The sequence below is a fragment of the Rhinoderma darwinii genome, chromosome 6 (assembly GCF_050947455.1).
Source record: "Rhinoderma darwinii isolate aRhiDar2 chromosome 6, aRhiDar2.hap1, whole genome shotgun sequence".
Lineage (NCBI taxonomy): Eukaryota > Metazoa > Chordata > Amphibia > Anura > Rhinodermatidae > Rhinoderma > Rhinoderma darwinii.
The window spans coordinates 127,426,537-127,447,035 of record NC_134692.1 but is presented as its reverse complement, the minus strand read 5'-3'; the positions used below and the strand labels follow the sequence as shown (position 1 = coordinate 127,447,035).

The 20,499-nt window shown below is 40.2% G+C and overlaps 1 protein-coding gene across 2 annotated transcripts in view; it reads left to right on the top strand.

Annotated features, from left to right (window-relative positions):
* Window positions 1–20,499, top strand: part of BAIAP3 (BAI1 associated protein 3) — a 162,147-nt gene that overhangs the window by 52,546 nt on the left and 89,102 nt on the right. For both annotated transcript variants that reach the window (XM_075830316.1, XM_075830317.1), the window contains one exon: window positions 2,049–2,189. In XM_075830316.1, coding sequence (XP_075686431.1) covers window positions 2,059–2,189 — 131 coding nt within the window. In that variant the 5' untranslated portion in view covers window positions 2,049–2,058. The remainder of the gene's footprint in view (window positions 1–2,048; window positions 2,190–20,499) is intronic.

The following is a 20,499-nucleotide window of genomic DNA, read 5'->3' as shown; positions in this document are numbered from 1 at the left end:
TGTGAGAAGATCACATGTGCGAAGTCTGTCAACTGGGCCCACCACTGATTTCCAGAAGGAAATTACTCTAAAGAATAATTAAGCTCCTTTGGCCCTGCTCAGAGATTTATTTACTGGTCGTCCGAGATCAGACTTCACCAATACGATCTCAAAAGGTATCAAAAGGTCATTATAACTCAATTTCCCCATTCCAAGTCTGATCTTTTTATTGATTATTGTTTTATTTTAGATGTAGACCCATTTGCTGAATTTAATATTCGTATCTGAACGGTATAATGTGTACATCTGTATTGGAGATACGGGCATATGTGCCAGAGGCTGGCTCAGCAACCAATGTGCTGCCTCTGGAGAAGGATTGGCACTATGTTGGCACTATTGTTAGCAAGCAAGGTGGGGGAAACTGGCTAAAGACAGACGTCACCCTACTGGCAATGTCCCCTCTAAGCCTTTGTAGCTAGTGAGATCGGGACAGGCAGTTAGAGATCGGGACACTGTTCCCTATGAGACAGTGAATATTACCGTATAGTGACGAATAATTTGCCATACAGGAGACATATACGCAGTGCCACATGGTGTCCAGGTTAATAGTTTTATAGGGTCTAGAACAGGGGTGAAGGGGTAATGGTAACATACCTGGTGCTCTAGGGTACTGTAGTTAAGAGGTTAATACCAACATCTCTGATGAACTAAGGCTTTAAAACTTCCCCGATCTAGGATACAGGAAAAGTTAATACCAGCTTCCCTGGTGGACTAGGATAGTGTAATAGCTAATGCCACCTTCCATGTTGGTCTATGGTGGTAAAGGGGTTCAGGATCCCTGGTAGTCAAGGGTGATAAAGAGGTTTATGTTAACATCCCTAAGTTCCAGGGCAGTGAAAGAGTTCATGTCTACATCCCTGTTGGTCTAGGGCAGTGAATGAGTTTGTGTCTGCGGCCCTGGTGTTCTAGGGCAGTGAATGAGTTTTTGTCTGCATCCCTGGTGGTCTCGGGCAGTGAATGCGTTCATGTCCGCATCCCTGGATGTCTAGGGCAGTGAATGAGGTCATGTTTGCATCCCTGGTGGTCTAGAGCAGTGAATGAGTTCACGTTTGCATCCCTAGTGGTCTAGGGCAGTGAATGAGTTCATGTTTGCATTTCTGGTAGTCTAGGACAGTGAATGAGTTCATGTCTGCATCCCTGGGGGTTTAGGGCAGTAAAGGGAATAATGTTGGCATCCCTGGTGGTCTAGGATCCTGAATGGCTGTGCTCGTCTGTTTCAGTCAGCCCCATTGAGTTCGAAAGGAGCGGCACTGCGCATGCCCGTCCTCCACTCCATTCAAATTCCTCCTAGCCACGGTCTTGCGGCTGGGGGAAACGGAGGACCGTTGTCCCCCATTCTGGTGATTGGTGGGGGTCCCAGCAGTCGGACCCCACCGATCTAGCATTTGTTACTTATCTAGTAGACTACCCCTTTAATGTTCCATATCTGATCTTCTATAATTTACTCACTTCTCTAGCGGCAGTGTAGCGGTGACAGAAAACAAATCCTGTTCAGCTTCCTATCCCTACATTCAGATCAGTGCAGTACAGGGAGAGCGAGAAGACCCTGGATCTGCAATTGGACAGTGAATACTGGCTAACCGGATGAAAAGCCTATTAGCACCAGGACCCCCTGGTCTGGCATAAGTGACTGTATCGGTGTGAACTAGGTCAAGGAGGCAATTTTAGATTTTTGCCATGAGCAACTTTCTTTTTAGCTTTTGGAATAAATACTACTTCTTTCACAAGTGGAAATAATTACACAGTTCTTTTGGGAAACTGCTGAAAAAGGATAGCTGACCGGTCATTGTGAATGCAACAGTATTTAATGGATCATACTAGAAAAGCAGTATATTAAAAATAATGAGATTTCTTTTTCATAAGGCTACCAATTGCAAAGCTTCGTAACCTGATTTTCTTTAAAGATATTTAGATAAATGATGATATCACTATTTGCTGTAAATCCCATCAGCTCTCCAGCGATAAGGATTAAACATTGAACCAATTAGTTTCTTTTCTTTCATCTACAGGGCAGCAAAGATGTCCACGCTACTAGAGATAAAAAGCAGTGTCTTAAGACAAGTGCAAAATCGACAGTCCTTTCGCCGAAGAGCGGAGACAGAATCCAGCTCGCCAATGCAGGAGACCAGCAAGGTGACAAGTGCTGTCAGGTAAAAGAACTGAAGACTCTTATAAATGGAGTTGATTTTATTTTTGCACTTTATAAGACAATTGTTATAGGTCTAAATAAAGAAAGGGTTTAAGCTTTTGGTAAAAGGTCTGGAAGGAAAGCCACAGGTGATGCACAGTCTTTGATGTCCTAGAATATGCATGTCAATTCCGAGTTATCAAACTGTGTGTTTGTGTCAGAGCTGCGATCCTCAGGGATGTGTCCGGTTCAGATGCAGGGCTTATGAGAGAGAGATTCTCAGATTTACATCCAGTTGGAAACTGCCATGGAATTATATCTTAGAAGATGCATGTCACATACAAGACAAATACAACCTGAAGCTTAATGCTGGAGAATTCTAACAGGAGGAGAAAAAGAAAATGCACTACAATATAATTATATATATTTTATATACATACAATTTGTCAAATTAAGAATAAAATGTAAAGTTGTAGAAAACCTTCCCCTAGAACCAGGGTAAGCAACCTTAGAGAGGTGGAGATCTACTATTGAAACTTCGGAGGCTATGTACACCTTTTGAAAACTTATTTATTTTTAATAAAAAAAATGTGTATCAGTGTGTTTGGTTCAACTTTCTAATTAGTTTTTAATAAAAAAATATTTTTACTTTTTGAGATACAACTGCTTTGCATCCTGTATACAGAGCAGCTATAACTTGCGCTGAAACCTATATCCATCAGATCAGTGACACAGACGGGTTCCGTGTCCGCAGGTCCTGCTTATCTCTGATCCGCAGGATCAAGCTATTATCAATCACATCTAAGTTCATAACCCGTCAGTGCCGCTGACCTCACAGATTTAGGTCTTAGTGCTAGATACAGCTGCTCTGTATACAGGATACAAAGCAGCTGTATCTCAAAAAGTAAAAATATTTTTAATAACTAATAAAAGTTGCACCAAACACACTGATTACACATTTGTATTAAAAAAAAAAATGAGTTTTCAAAGGTGTACATATCTTTTAAGATCTACTTGGTACCGACTTGTGACAGGACGATGGGGGGAATGGTGTGTAAGTTATCGGGGGCGTTGCTATGGTCTTGAAAGATGCAGTGTCAGGATGTATATTACTTTTTAAATTAAATTCAGCTGTACAGAACATACAGGAGAATAAAGCTCTACTCAACAATGAAATCCAGTGACTCACAGGTGACGTCTTCTCTGATTTGGTCATGACTCATTTCTGCAGATTTTGCCCTAATCAGTAAGAGTGTCTACAAGAACCAATTAGAATGCCCTTTTATCACTACTTCCAACTTTTGATGAAAGCAAGAGGGACGTATATTCTTGTTGTTAAGCCATGCCCAATCTCCGCCCAAACACACCTTTTGACCCCCAGCCTCCTTCAGCAGACCAGCGCCAAAAGAATGCTACAGATCACCACCATGATCTAATGTAGACTGATCTCAATTGCAGGTAGGGGCAGGAGTAGGGAAAAAAACAGAGACTTAGATAGAGCTTTGTGGCTCTATTATTATTACTAGTAATACTACTACAATAATAGTACATTCATTTATGGGGTTTTTGTTTTTTTTATATTTAATGCATGCCATTCAAAATGATCTAAAACTGCATTTTCAGACAGTACTAATAGGTAACCAATCTGTGTAATAAATCACATAATCTTATACATATAAAATAAAATAATTTTTTTTAATAGCAAGTAAAGTTTTAAAATCCTATTTCTAGTAAATTGTGATAAAGGTGCAGCTCTGAAATCATTATTGTTCACCTTCTTTATACTGCCAGCCTATTAGTGACTGTAAGCACTATGGCACTGGGCTTTGTGCAGTTAATTGCTTGCAGTTCAAAGGTTACTTATAATGTTCGTACTCTCTTGTGTATAAAACTAGTAATGTAAAAATAGGCTTTTCAGGCAAGTAGATGGTAAGGCTAATGTAAATAGTGTGATTAACTTTTACTGTGCCTTAATTAGGAAAGTGTAGCTTCTGTGACTGGCAAATTATAGATGATGGCAGAGAGAAAACAAAAGGGAAAAAACTAAATAAATGTAAAAAAATACTGGGGCCTGGGAGATTGGTGAGTAAAATTATTTTGCTTTTGTAAATTTGCACATGTATCAGCAAAACAACTTGAAAATGTAGAATTGAAAAAAATAGTTATTTGATTTTATAATTGGACTTTTTTTACATGGTTTTGTAATTTCATAACATACATTTTTTTTTTTACTTTTTTTGAAAAAAAAAAATACATCGTATGGGCCAATCATAAGTGTAAAATGTAACAAATGTAAAAAAAAATGGTGATAAAATATACAAAAAAAAGTAAACAAAAAGTGATGATAAAATATACTATAAATACACAGAAATATATATATATATATATATATATATATATATATATATATATATATATATATAAATAAAATTAACTTTTTGTATTTTTGAAGTATGGAAATTGTTTTTAGCCTAGAAATGAGAATTCTCCCACCTGGACTATATCTTGCTTTTCTAACCCTCTATGATCGGCTATCTTTGGGAAGCTCAGTGTGGCTGCTTGTTTCCCCTGCAGTGGCCACTGCAGGAGAAATGTGGTATCACATGGTGCCAATGCAAATAAATGGGTGACTATGTAATACACAAGTCTGCAAAATGAGGACTCAATCTTTGCAGTGGCTCTCTACTCTGGCTCATAGATGTCATGACTCTGGGGGTAGCAGCTTGCCAACTACAGTCAATGAAAGTCTCTAGCACAAGAGTATCTGTATGAAAGTCCTGACAGACACGAGACGTAGCAGACACTTTACTACAGATGATACGTGGCAGGTGACACTTGGCGTGGCAGATGACGCTTTGCGTGGCAGAAGACACTTGACGTGACATGTTGCTTGGCATGGCAGTGACGATGAACTTGACTCCAACACTAGACTTCGCTCAGGAACAAACACAGTTATTGGATACAGGAAACAGGATACGGGTACACTGGGAACAGGGTGCAACTAGGGTACCACTTGCTATACGAACATGGGTAGATACAAAAATGCTCAGGCTCAGGAAAGAGGGCAGGATGGATTTACATAGGGCAGGATGCACAGGGATAGGCTAGGGAGGATTCTAGTGGTGCGATCAGGCCCTTTAAGAGGACACCAGGGCGCGCGCGCACCCTATGGGAGTGAGCAGCGGACAGGAGCTGTACAAGCCAGCATCTTCGGGGCGAAGGAGGATGCTAGCGCACAGGTAAACTATGCGGGCGGCCGCTGGGGGAAGCCGGACAGCGGCCGCCAGCGTTACAATAGATGAGCTCTATGATGTCCATATGCCTTAAAATTGTATATTATAAGGAGTAGTGCAGATGTGACAATCCGTTTAACATCCTATTTTGAGTTGTCTTTCTGGATGTGCTCTACCTTTACAAGTATAGCTGGCCATACACATAAGATATCTCGTATTTATTGTTATCATATTGTACCACATTTTCGTTTTATAGAATTTAATTTTTTATTTAAAAAAGCCATGCAACATTTTCTAAGTAGTTTCCAGCTTAAACTGTACATCTGGTCTGGCCTATCATAAATATACACCATTTATACCTACCACTATCTTGCCAAAGCTGCCTATACTTGGGCAAATTTGCTTGAAGGATCCCGATCACAGGGTGTCCAACTGTTATGGCCGGATTCACACGAGCGTGTGCGTTTTGCAAAACTCTGCGTTTTTTTGCGTGCGCAATAGGCACTTAACAGCTCCGTGTGTCAGCCCCATTATGACACTCAGGGCACCTCTACCAAAAACACGTGGTGCTTTTCTGTTTACATTCATAGTTTTACTGCTGTTGCGCGAATCACGCGCGTCCCACGGAAGTGCTTCCGTGTGGTGCGCGTGATTTTCACGCACCCATTCACTTTAATGGGTGCGTGATGCGCGAAATACGCACAAAGAACGGACATGTCGTGAGTTTTACGCAGCGGACTCACGCTGCGCAAAAATCACTGACAGTCTGCACTGCCCCATAGACTAATATAGGTCCGTGCGAGGCCTGTGAAAATCACACACGTTGCACGGACGTATATCACGTTCGTCTGAATAAGCCCTAACTGTGAGGGAATGCCGCAGCAAGTGTTCAGTTCTCCTGCAGCACCACTACAGGAGAAATGAGGAATTACACAATTCTTATTGAAATCAATGATATGTCTGTGTTAACCACAGATGTGCCCAGTCCACCAAATTTAAAGGCGACCCTTCACAATAGTTGAGGGTCCGGAACAGGGGTGCCCCTTTATTTACTCAGAATTACCTAGTAGGGCAGAGTTTCCCAACCTTTTCAGGCTTGAGGCACAACTTGAGAAAAAAAAAATTACTCAGGGCACCTCTAAAAAAAATAGTTTACAAAAAGACAAAAACCAGCTAAAAACAAGCATTAAGGCAGGCACTTGTAAGGCAGAAAAAAAATCTGCCTCAAACTTCCTTTGGGAATTTTGAGGCACATTTTGAATGGACAGCATTGTTTGATGCTTTTTCTTCGCATTTTTTTTGCTGTGTTTTTTGCCCATATTTTTTTTTTTTTTTTAAGTCCTTGAAGCTAAAGAAAAAAACGCTGAAAAAAATGCACTCCAAATGAGCCTTGCAATTTTTTTCTGCCTCCTATTAATTTCAATGGGAGGTCAGAGGTGGAAACCACTCAAAGGCCATCAGCCCCCACTCACAGTAAAATAACGATCAGCCCCCTACTCACCGTAAAATGACCATCAGCCCCCCACTCACAGTAAAATAACGATCAGCCCCCTACTCACTGTAAAATGACCATCAGCCCCCCACTCACAGTAAAATGACCATCAGCCCCCCCCTCACAGTAAAATGACCATCAGCCCACCCCCTTCTAGTAAAGTGACCATCACAGACAAAAAGTGTGCTTACTCCTTACTACTCAGAGGACATTACAAGGAGGGGGTATAAGAGGAGAGAACTACAACTCCCAGCATTCCCCTGGCACCAGTTCTCACACAATTGATGAAAAACCATATAAGAAATATTTACCCTTCCCAGGTCCGCAGCGTTGGCTCCTCTCCCTCCGTCAGGCTCTTCTAGTGGGAAGTGGTGGGCGGTACTTGTAGCAGACGTGCGTGTGTCACGTTCTCTACCAGCAAAAGTTTTTTTTTTTTGTTTTTTTTGCAGTGGCTGAGCGGAGTGGCGCGGCACCCCGGTTGGAAAACCACTTTAGTAGGGTATTTACAAAGGGGGTTTTCTAAACCAGACAACCCCTGTAATAAATACAGAACATCATTTGTTTACCATTTCATATTTATTTGTGCTATTTTTACGTAGTATGTGATATATCAGAGCCCCCATATTTTCTTAAATGTTAATTGCTGGAATATTACTTGTTTTGAACTGCACATGATGTAAAGTTTTTCCACTTTCGTCTGTTGTCTACGTCTTAAGCTTTGTGCAGAGGTAGATTTCGAGCTGTCATAATGAACAAAAGCTCCTTACCTCCTCTGTACTTTTAGCACTATGTAATTTAGCCTGGTGCCTAATTGTAGCATTCATTTCTAATAGCAGGTTTTATGGCATTGAGGAACTAAATAAATGTTAAATTAGTTACTCGTTTCTACTGTAATTTGTCAGTGAAAAAAATAAATGCTGCTTTTTCAATCATGTTCATGTTGTGTATGAGAAAATGTAGTCACAAAACTTTATGATGCTTATTAGCGAACGTTGTCACTGATGTGTACGACAGATTCCGCTGTTTTATAACTAGACTGCTGCAGCATGGTGTCAGAAAATGTTGTGATTAATCCAAAAGTAGTATGATTTCCCAAAGAATAAGGGCAAATGTGGGGTACAAGCGGCAAATAGAGAACATAAATATATTGGTCCGTTTTAGATGAGGCCAATTCTAGCTGACGTGAAATGGTGCCAATCCCCCTGTTTATTTGTTTTTGCTTTTTTACAGCAATTTTCACACAATTTTAGCAAAAAATTCAGATCAAATGAAACATGTAAATATACCGAAATTCGAATTACCATTTCATCAATTAACAGATCCCATAATTGACATCTACAGATATCCATATGGACAGCCAGAATTCCCCATAAGTGACAGTCACAGGTAGCCAAGAGTAAATGGAGCTGGGTTGAAAGTGTTGCCATTTCAGGAAAAAGCCGAAAGGACCACTGCCCCATCATTCTGTGTTTGGCTTTTAGGGAATTCTGGGAGTTATCGGCCGATGCAGCGAGCGCTGATCAACGAGACATCGTTGATCGGCACTCGTTTGCTCTTGTCACATGGAGCTATGGATGGAGACGAGCGGTCGTTGCTCCGATCTCTCGTCCCCATACATTATTATCGTGTCGGCAGCGCGTCCCCCTGTTTACACAGGGAGATGTGCTGCCGACAACGATAATATTTTACTTTTTTTAAAACGAAACAATCAGCAGATGATCGAGTGTTTGTTCGTTTATCTATTGATCGCTGGTCTGTTTACACAAGGCAATTATTGGCAATGAGCGCTATATGAACTATTGTCTGCCCATTAATCGCCCAGTGTAAAACCACCTATAGGATCAGTTTTCCCAACAGTTGCTGATCCTAAGCTTGCAGACCACTTATCCAAAATTCTCTGACCAAGATAAAGGAAGGAGCACAAATTGCCATAAGTCCTTTTAAAAACCTATACTTTTATTTCCCTAGCTCTCTATATACAAAGAGAGAATACATTATTTCCAATTCTATGAGGTTTATAAAATAACTGTTTTACCTTGGAATACCACTAAGTACTTACTAATTTTGCAATTCGCGTTTGTTAACAATCCCATTGTTCTGTATTATCTTTGGGAACTATTATGGAAATTTCTGGGCTCGAACACTCAGCGTTTCTTTGTTGCACGTTGCAGGGTATTTTAGTCCGATATATCACTGCGTTCTCATTTTCACATTATAAATGCAGAGATCCTCTGAAAAGACTGGCATTTAGAAATGAGAGCGGCTCAGTATGTGTCACCTGAAGAAAATGACACAGCACCAGCTATTTTTTTACTGAAAACAGTACAAAGACATTTTCATACCAGCGGCTGGTACATCGAGGTGAACGCTTCAGCTATTCTAGGAATGTTCCCTCAGAAAAGGAACAAAAATTGAAATTCCCAAATATTATTCCTCTACAAGAAAACTTAATATTAAGCTACACCTTTGGTCCCTATACAGAGGCGTAACTATAGGGGGTGCAGAGGTAGCAGTCGCACCCGCGCCCTGGTACCTCACTGGGCCCAAATCTCCTTCTGTGACATAAGAAAACACCAGTATTATAAATGGCACATGGTAGGTGGAGCCCTATTACTGATTTTGCATTGGGGTCCAGGAGCTTCAATTTACGCCTCTGCCCCATACATATGAGCGAAGTATGGAAATGGTAATATCATTTTATTCTCATGTAGTCTGTCAATGGACTCTAGGCTACCGTCACTGGTGGACCTACCATAGGGGTAGATGCACCACTGCCATGGGGGCCCTGTGGTGGGATGGGGCCTTTCACTAGACTATTTCACCTGCTCACTGTAGCACAGTTAGAGCGTTTTTATACAGCCGCCATTAGGAGGAGTTCCCTTAATCCAGATTTTAATGGTTCCCAGTAATCCATGCTAGCTCCCCCTAGTGGTGGTTGCAGGAAGCCAGAATTTTATCATTTAACTCTGACTGTGTGAAGAGAAATTGGATTTGGCCTTAAACCCTATACATATATATTATGAAATGATGGTGTAATAACTTTAACAACAATAGTATTTGGCGGAGATCTTGGTGGAGGTGGGGTCCTGTGATTTCTGTGCACACCTCTGGTTACAACCTTTCATAAAATAGGCTGTGTCTGCTGAGATGTCTACAGGGCACGAATAGGGAATATGAAACTGCCTGCATCCTTGTATGTGCATTGATGGCACACGGCCACTGCTAAACTGAGAAATCCCAAAAGTAATTATCATTAAATATGGAATTTCTGCATTCCATTCTGGGGGTTGTCATAAAGATCACCCCAACCATAAGCCCTATTGATGTCTTAGAAAGTTGTCTCCCGCTCGGGACTCCCTCTATAAGCCAGAACGCAGGGCCGGTCTGTAAAGATATATATATATATATATATTAGAATTATATAAATCCAGTGCTTTCTTTTTGTGCTTATAGTGTAATGGGCATTAGCAAAGTGATAAGAGCTACTTAAATGTAATTTATTCACCCAAACGAAGTATATAATGACATTAGTAGTCAGTAAGGGGGTCTATGAACTTTAACGCCCAGGGACTCGGCCCACCTTCAGTCCACCCCTGTTCTTTGGTAACATGGACAGAACTTTTGAGGTAGTGAGTGTATTCCTAACCTATACTACTAACTTTATTAACCCATAGAATAAATGACAATACTTGGAAATATAATACCCTGAGATGTCTTCTTGTACAGTGCCTATAGAGGTCCTCCAGCTTCCCATAGATACTAAGTGGCCTGAACATCCGCATAATTGTACAACGTTACTACACCCCCTCCCCTGTTCGTTTTTCAGTATAGTTCCCCCATTCTAATGATCCAGGAAGATCAGGATGAACAGTGTTACAGGCCCTGCCCAGATAGCAATTTCTTTAAACTCTGTTGCAGTGAATGGAATAACTGATATATAATGTAATTTAGATGTGACAATAATTATTAAGCAATGCTGGATTCATGGCTAAAGCGAAATAGAAAAAAATGCATCTGTCAAAACATTTTGGGTGGCTTCAGTGATCATTAAACCTACAATTATAATGACTTAAATGGTTCAGAAACCAGAAGCCTCATTATGGAGGAAACCGGGCAGACATACTGGAAGAAAATGTGGAGGAACTGTACTTTTATTCTGTAGGAAAAACATGTTAAAGATGAGCTGATGAAAACATATGAAAAGGTCTTCAAGTATTTCACCGCTGGCCCTTGACCATGATCAAGGCTCTGACTTTCTGTCTGAGGTGCTGTTGGGATAGACATCCTAGAAGAACTGTAAGAGGTTATTTTGTTTTGTACTTTTTAGCTTTTTTTGTTATAATGTATCATGCAGGCAAACATGTGAGCCAAACACTGCAGCATTACAAGCATCCTACCCTGGGCTCCAGTCTGATAATTCTTACGCTGATACATTATATCAACATCATCAGCTGTGTGAGTAGGACATGGTCAGAAGGCACTGAATATAATTTTTAAAAAATGTTTCCATTCAATTACAGCAAGTAGAGATCTTAAAAAAAAACATAAATTGAAACACACTATGGGTGAAATTTATTATCGCATTTGCGCTACAATTCTAGTGTTGAAAATTCCCAATTTATGACACAATTTGCGCAACAATTTTAAACTTTTTGCTGTTTTATGCCTCTCTTAACACTTTCTAAAAGCGGTGAAAAAGGGGCAGGGTATAGCCCGAGGGGGCAGGGCCAACGTCACTCCAACAGATTTGCCATAATTTACACTAGGATAAATTATGGCACAAACCAATGCCTGCTCGTAGCAGGCATAGACTTGAATTGTTGGTGCTCAGACAGCTAAAGCCGTGCCAAATTTATTAAGCGGCGTGAGCTTCCTAATAAATTTGCCACATCTTTAATGTATTTTAGTTTTAGACTGGCGTATAAAACGCAGATCTAAATCAATCTTACCAAATGTCTAATAGAAAATTATATATCTATTTATACAATATTTAAAGGGTGTTTCATCATGGTATAAACATAATTCTGATTTTGACTTCATGCTTTTGCTATGGTATAGAACTCCATTCTCAATTTTTCAGATTTACAATGGAAACCATCAGCAAGCTTGTTTTCAATCACACCCACAACACCTTTTCCTACTTCATATTACTGTGCAGTGCCTGGTGTAAAGGCTACACTGTGTATACATCAAGTTAGCAAGAAATATTGGGAGATTTGAGTTCTTCGGGTTGCAGAATTGTGAATGCAGCTCTGGGACACAAACTTTATAATTCAGAATCAGTACAAGATTATGTAACGTATTTACAAAGTTACTCAACTTTTCATTTAGAAGAATTGTATTTGTTAAGTGTGAAATGGTTTGAAGGCAGACATTCACATTAAAGGTATTTTCTGAAACATGAAACTCCCCCAAATAAAAAATAATATACTCTCTAATATACAGTACATACCTTTTTAAAAGTGTCCTCGGTTTTCCAGCTATGATGTGTTTACTCAATATGGATAGTACCAGAATCAAAAATATAATCTATCCACAGGATAAGTGATAATTGTCTGATCGCTGGAGGTCCCACCACTGTCACCCTCCCCGATTGTGAGAACGGAGGCTACGACCCCCCTGTTCATCCTCACTGTTCGACTGCAGTGAGGAGGACATTGAGTGGAATGGCGGTCGAGCTTGTGCGCTGCCACTTAAGTCCACAGGAATGATGGAAAACAGCTTTCGACTGTTTCCGTCATTTTTATAGACCTTGAATGGAGCGGCAGACGCATGCTTGACCGCAGCTACATTCAAGCTCCTCCTCACTGCACTCCAATTCCCCTGAAATCGGTGGTAGTCCCAGCGATCAGACAATTAGCACCTATACTGTGTATATGTGGTCATTTTTGATTCTGGGACAACCCCTTTAAAGGGGTTTTCCACTTTCTGACAACTGATGACCTATGCACCGCATAGGTCATCAGTATGTGATCGGTGCGTGTCCGTAACCCGGACCCCACACCAATCTGCCACTTCGGCTGCCTCCATTGCACCGAATGTTTGGAACGGTATGCGGTAGTTGGAACCGGAAGCAGATGGCTCCGACCACTGAATAGCGCCCATTTACTTGAATAGGAGCAGAGCTGCAGTTCTCCAGCTCAGCCGCTATTCTTTGACTGGAACTATCTGCTTCCGGTAATATCGTCCCTTGCCCGCAAGCAGCCGGAGTGGCAGGTGTGGGGTCCGGGTGTCGGACACGCAGTGATCATATAGTAATGACCTATCCGGTGGATAGGTCATCAGTTGTCAGAACGTGGAAAACCCCTTTTTTAAGTGATAAAATTCTGTCTGCATACAAACACCACTAGGGGGAGCTTAGGGGCCAATTACATAGTGTTTATACATTGAATTCAATTGTAAAACCATATGCTTCCAGGCTCCCCCTAGTGGTGACTACAATCAGACAGAATTTTAGCATTTAACTCTAGGTTAATGAACAAGGATTTGTAGCTCTGTATCAGGAAAAAACAGAGCTCAGACCAGTACAAAAATATAAGAAATTAATCAGCCCAGAATGTTGATCCTAAAACGGACATGTTGTTAAAAGATGGATATTTATTTTAAGCTTGATTTACTGGGTAACTCCTATAATGTATAACGTGGAGTGTGACCAAATGCCATGGCATGATATTAGGTCCGAGCTATTCAGCTGAAAGTAGATCATTACATTTTGTTGCTGTGATTTATAGATCTATTTATGACCTGGGGTTCCCCAATTGTGGCAAAACTACAACTCAAAGCATTTCCCTGACATTTGCAGTCTGTCAGGGTATGTTAAGAGTTGTAGTTTTGCAGCAGCTTGAGAGCTACAGGTTTGAAATATATATTTCGAGCCCAGTATAATGATAAAATATAATAAACTATACATATTTATATTTTATACTTTATTATTATTTCTACTACTGTGTTGCTTACATGAGACAGATGTATTGTTTTCATCCCCTGGTTACATAATGTTCTGTATTGCATTGTCCTTTGATGCTCATTTTACACCGTATAAAGTATTCATGTGGTTAAAATGAAAACAAATGGTGACCGTGTGCGCTGTAAATCTGTGTTAATGAAATGCCTGCATATATTAATATTACCCTTCAAATAAAGGCTGGACAATTTGGATGTAAGGATTCTCGGAGGACAGTTGTCATGGAGACCAAATGGCATCATACAGAGAGGCTAGGATTTCCCGTACCCTACTGCGTCTCAGAAACCGACAGTGATGTTTTTGCTTTTCACACCGGTACGATAAGCATTTATGTTTACTGTAAACTATGTTATGGCAGAGCCTAAATAGTCAGGTAAATATGACTTTTTTTGTTTTTTAATTTCTATTTTTTCCTCCCCGCCTTTCAAGAGCCATAACGTTTTTTTCATCAACACAGTCATATGAGTGCTTGTTTTTTTGCGGGACCAATTTTTGTTTTTATTGGACTATTTAATGTACCATATAATTTAATGGCAGTGAAAAGTGAAAAAAAATAATTGTGGGTAACTTTATTCTGCGGGTCGATACAATTACGACTATTTCAAATGTATATCGTTTTTTTTACATTTCACAACTTTTAAAAATTGAAAACCGTTTGTTAAAAAAATAAATATATATATTGTATTGTGTAGCCATATTCTGAAACCGATAACTTTTTTTATTTTTTCGTCGATGGAGCAGTGTGAGGGCAAACTGTAGTTGCCATGGTACCATTTTGGGGGCTTTTTGATCAGTTATCATACCATTTTTTTGGAGAGGTGAAGGGATAAAAAAATCAGCAATTGAGTATTTATTTTTTTATTTTTATGGCAATCACAGTGTGGTATAATTAATGTCATAGTTCGGACTTTTACAGACACGGTATTGCCAATTACGTTTATTTTTCTCGTAGCAGTTTTTCTTGCCACTATTCTGTGAGCATCATGTAAATGGGGCCTGAATTCTACTGATGGTTTCAGGGACAGAAGGCTAGTGTCAGGATCATCGCCTCTGGTGAATCCAAGGATCCCCAGTCTAAGGGCCTCCACTCCCTCTATGCAGAACTTATGCATGTCCACTTTTAACTCCTTAACGACTGCACACCGTTTTTTGACGGCAGGCGGTGCAGGTGCTTCATCTACAGTGACGTCTTTTGGCGACTGTGAGCGCTCATCCTCTAAGCGGGTGCTGTAACTAACAACTCCTGAACTTAGAGCAGCCTGCTGAACACAGCTGGGATCGGAAAACATTCCGACTCCAGCTGCTTAACCCTTTGATCGCCTCAGTCCATGTCCGCGGCATGATCAAAGGGGACTCCCCTTTTCAATCGCGTCACCGGCAACCCGGTGATGCGATCTCAGTCCGGGGAATCCGTCTGCAGTCAGCCCTGGGGGCCTACATAGGACCCCAGGCTGTCTGCTCAGTATGCCTTCTGTTAGGGCACACTATGTGCTGCCCTAACAGCAGCCTGTGTCATAGTAACACAGAAGATCATGCATTAGCATACAAGAGTATGCTAATACATTAGAAGTAAAAAATAAAGTTATCCCTTAATTGGATTTAAAAAAAATATGTGACATAAAATAAATTAGAAAAAATGTCCCCAAAAAAAAGTCGTCATTTTGCATAAAATATATTTTACTGCCCATACATTAAATAAAAACAAAAAACCTACACATATTCGGTATCTACACGGCCGTAATAACCTGAAGAATTAATTTAACAGCATATTGAGCGTGTAACAGGAATGGGTTTAAAAATATACAAAACAACAATGCCGAAAATCGCTTCTTCCTATATTCACGCCGTAAAAATAAATGATATAACATACACAGTGATTTTTTTTTCTACTCCCGAACCACGCAGAAAAAAAATACAATTCATCACGCATAAAACAAGGCCTCATACAGCCACGTCAATGAAAAAAATAAAAAAGTTATGACTGCTGAAAAGAAGAGCGGCAAAAACTAAAAAATTTAGCTGGTCATTATGGCCTTCCTAGGCCCGGTCATTAAGGGGTTAATGGCATCATAATCTTTGTTGTTATCATTGTACACACAGGATGTATAATCAATAAGGTCTAGTATGTTATTTGTGATCATCCCATAGTAAATAGACGCTAGTGGTGTTTGGCTCCACAATCAGCTCCCATTGGGTTGTCTTCTACTAGAGCTTTAGGGCCCGTTATTGTGTCACAGCCTGGGCCCACTAAAGGATTTTCTGGTATTCTGATGGACCAGATGACCCTGGAGCAGACAGTTTATTTAATTTACAGAAAAAAAACTTGGTATGCCTCCTCCATATCAAAGAGGAACAGTAGATCCCTATAGAAGTCTATAGGTGAAATAATATAAGAGCTATACATTAAATAACTAAAACATTTCATCCGCCGGTTAGCTTTTTGGACACAACTTATAAATCTAGGTCACACAAAAAAAAGTGTCATAGAGAACATACAGTGCATGTAATCTACACACTCCTGTTAAAATGCCAGGTTTTTGTCATGACAAAAAATCATAAGATGAATCATTTCAGAACTTTTTCCGCCTTTAATGTGACCCATAATCTGTACAATTCCATTGAAAAACAAATTGAAATCATTTAGAGGGGAAAAATAAAAACAAAAACTACAATAATGTGGTTGCATACGTGTGGACACCCCCTCATAATTGGGGATGTGGTTGTGTTCAGAATTAGCAAATCACATTTAAACTCATGTTAAATGGTAGTCAGTACACAGCTGCCATTATTTTAAGTGATTCTGAGTAACCATCAAAGGGATCTGAGTGTTGAATCGCATCAGTCAGGAGAAGGGTACCAGAGAATTTCCAAGGCATTAGATATACTATGGAACACAGTGAAGACAGTCATCAAGAAGTGGATTACATTTGGCACAACAGTGACATTACCAAGAACTGGAGGTCCCTCAAAACTTGATAAAAAGACAAGATGAAAATTGGTCCGGGAGGCTACCAAGAGGCCTACTGCAACATTAAAGGAGCTGCAGGACTGGTTGTGTAGTGCATGTGACAACAATCTGCCATATTCCTCATATGTCTGGGCTGTGGGGTTAGGTGGCAGGACAGAAAAACATCCAAGCCCGGCTATGTTTTGCAAAGACCTACATTAAGTCTGCGAAAAGAATATGGGAAAACATGTTATGGTTTGATGAGATGAAGGTTCAACTTTTTGGCCTAATTCTAAAGGGAATGTTTGGCACAAAGCCAACACTGCACATCACCAAAAGAACACCATACCCACAATTAAGCATGGTGGAGGCAGCATTATGGAGCATGGTGGAGGCAGCATTATGGAGCATGGTGGAGGCAGCATTATGGAGCATGGTGGGGCTAGCATTATGGAGCATGGTGGGGGTAGCATTATGGAGCATGGTGGGGGCAGTATTATGGAGCATGGTGGGGGCAGCATCAGGGAGCATGGTGGAGGCAGCATTATGGAGCATGGTGGGGGCAGCGTGGTGGAGGCAGTATTATGCTTTGGGGCTGTTTTTCTGCAGCTGGAACTGGGGCTTTAGTCAAGGTGGAGGGAATTATAAACAGTTCCAAATATCAGGCAATATTGGCACAAAACCTGCACGCCTCTGATAAAAAGCTGAAGATGAAGAAGAATTTCACCTTTCAGCACAACAATGACCCAAAGCGTTCCTCCAAATCAACAAAAGAATGGCTTCAGCAGAAGAAGATCAACGTTTTGGACCAGCCCAGCCAGAGCCCAGACCTAAATCCCATTGAAAATCTGTGGGGTGACCTGAAGAGGGCTGTACTGGAGATGACCTCACAAACTGACAGATTTGGAGCTTTTACAAGGAAGAGTGGCCAACAATTGTGAAGTCAAGATATGCCATGCTGATAGACTTCTACCCAAAAAGACTGAATGCTGTCATAAAGTCAAAGGGGAATTCAACAAAAGTATTAGTTTAAGGGTGTGCAGATTTATGCAACCACATTATTTTTGGTTTTTATTTTTCCACCCTAAATGATTTCAGTTTGTTTTTCAATACAATTGTGCAGATTATAGGTGACATTAAAGGTGGGAAAAGTTCTGAAATGATTCATCTTGGACTGATTTTGTAACATGACAAAAACCTGGTATTTTAACTGGGGTGTGTAGACTTTTTATATCCACTGTATATACAGATTGAGCTCATTATAAACTCTGCTTACTTCTGGCTACATTTCTTAAGAAGCACTTTGGTGTTTTTTTGTTTTTTTAATCTAGCTTAGCATAGTAAATGAATAAGAACTCCTCTTTTTTTTTGTTGGCTAAAATGTCTTCATCTGTTTTAGCATCGTTTAGTCCAGCTGCCATATTTTCCCCTTCTACTCCTGTTTCGGATATGGCTTCCTGAATGTGAGAATACTATCTCATATACTTCAGCCTACAACTCCTATCATGCCCCAGAGGATATGACGTAGAATGGACAGGCTCATCTGTTACTCTGCATGGTCAATAGGCTCTGCAAGGGACAGATCTGCAGATAGTGTATACTTTAGTTTTCTGGAATACGAGCACACTGCAGAGACTGACCACCGGTCTAGAGGATAGAAGGATGCTCTAGACTGGTGGTAAGGTTGCGATCACATGACATAAGTAACCCTAGTTAGTATTGCTGCCTCCATGATCATCACTTCAACTTTTCATAAGGCATCTGCAGTCTTTTATGTATTCCCAGTGTTTAGGAAAATTTCCTTCAAGAACTCTAGTTTCTTCTTCTATCCAAAAATATAACGATAGATCAATTGCAAAAAAAATAGGCTTAGTTATTCAGGGGTGTAAATCCTAAAACTCCAAAACCGTGTTTGAAGTCATTAACATTAAGAATTAAGGTGATTGTGTTAGTTTCTTACTATACGTGTAGCTCTTTACATAATTGAGTCAAAAAAATAGTGTTCAAATAACAGATATGTCTACATAACAGTGACCATAGAGCAGTGCCTACTTTATAGTTCCGAAACAGTAGTACCTACATAATGCTGCCCAAATAATGGTGCCTGTATAAGAGTACAGTAAGAGAACAGTAAAGCCGTGCCTATGTCCACCCGTGGCCACAGTATTTATTGTAGGGATGATTTGTGGGTTTGTTTTTTTTACTACTTGCCCAAGGCTCTACTTGTGGGAGACCTTGAAGTGGCCAGGAGAGGACACAAACTACACAGCAAACCTTTTTAAGAATCTTACTGTAATGTTACTAAATAGAAGTATATAATAACTTTTTTAAAGAAATCCTACGAAAAGTATCCCCAGCTCTTCAGATTTTTTGAGGCTGACCTTATAGTTCATTACATATCACACAAAAGAAAGTTGCACATAATAATACATATACCGTCCGCAACGGTAAATAATAGTGCCCAGACAGTAGTGCCTTCATCATAATGTTCATATAGTACTGCTTACATAATGGTGTTCAAATAGTAGTGCCTTCATAAGTGTCCAACAAGTATTGTCATAGCATGGTGCCTACTTTATAGTGTCGAAGCCATGGAGCCTATGTAATGGGCACTATAGTCCACTGCTTACATATATAACCATTGTGTCATGACTCTTTTATACTGAATGATCCCAGATCAGCTTATTAAAAAAAAGTATGACGTTTCCTATATAACCTATATGCAACCATGTTTACTATGCTATTAGACTATGATAAGAACAGTAGTTGAAATATTGGAGGGTTATTTTTAACCAAGCACCAACAAAGCCAGTAGTAAACTGAGGCAGGCCATCCCACCGACATGGGAACTTGTAAGGTCTTCCATACCATAGAGCCAGTCAATGTGTAATTATGGGGCCCCTGGAGGGAAAGAAGGCCCAGCCCAGGTTAACTGCATCCTATATTTTAATGTTGGGTGAGACACAGGGCAGGGATTCCTTCTCCACAAGCCCTACAATGTTAGCAAACAAGGGTGTGGGGAATTAACCAAAGGGTTACGGAAAGGAGATGAGGGCAAAAAAGTACCAAGTGGTTAGTGGTGTGGGTAATTGGCACCAGCAGGTTGCTCCATTTTTATCTGTTACAATCGGACCCCCTAACCTATATGCGTGCCCTTGGGATATGCCTGATGGTGGTTAGGATTATCCAGGTAGTACATGTCTGAGAAAGGCGACAAGGTATTTTGAGGTGTGGGGCAGGTAGTGGCCACATTACAAGTTGAAAATTTTATGGAGCTGTAATACAGCGCCCATAGAAGTCTATGGGCCATACTGCACCTCTAATTTCATATAGAGGCATATAGAGGGGTTTTTCTGTCTGATCCTTAAAGTCTAGCATGCCATTTTCTATTGGATGTTAACTTGATATTCCACCGTAGTACAGTGCCATTCGAAAGGCACCATACGGCACAGGGCCGTGCAACAGAAGGAGCCCCCATTGTTATTTTCCACAGTATGCACCCTTTATTAAGCTCTTTTTACTTAATTTATTTTTTTTATATTAAAATGAAAAGGGAAATTATTCATCTTTTTTATTAGCAGGATGTACACAAGGCTCTTTATTCAATATATCGTCTTTAAGAAGTGACACAGAATACTCTATAGAGTGCACAGTTTGTCTTCTTAACACAATCTTCAGCGCTTTCAATGTGTCCAT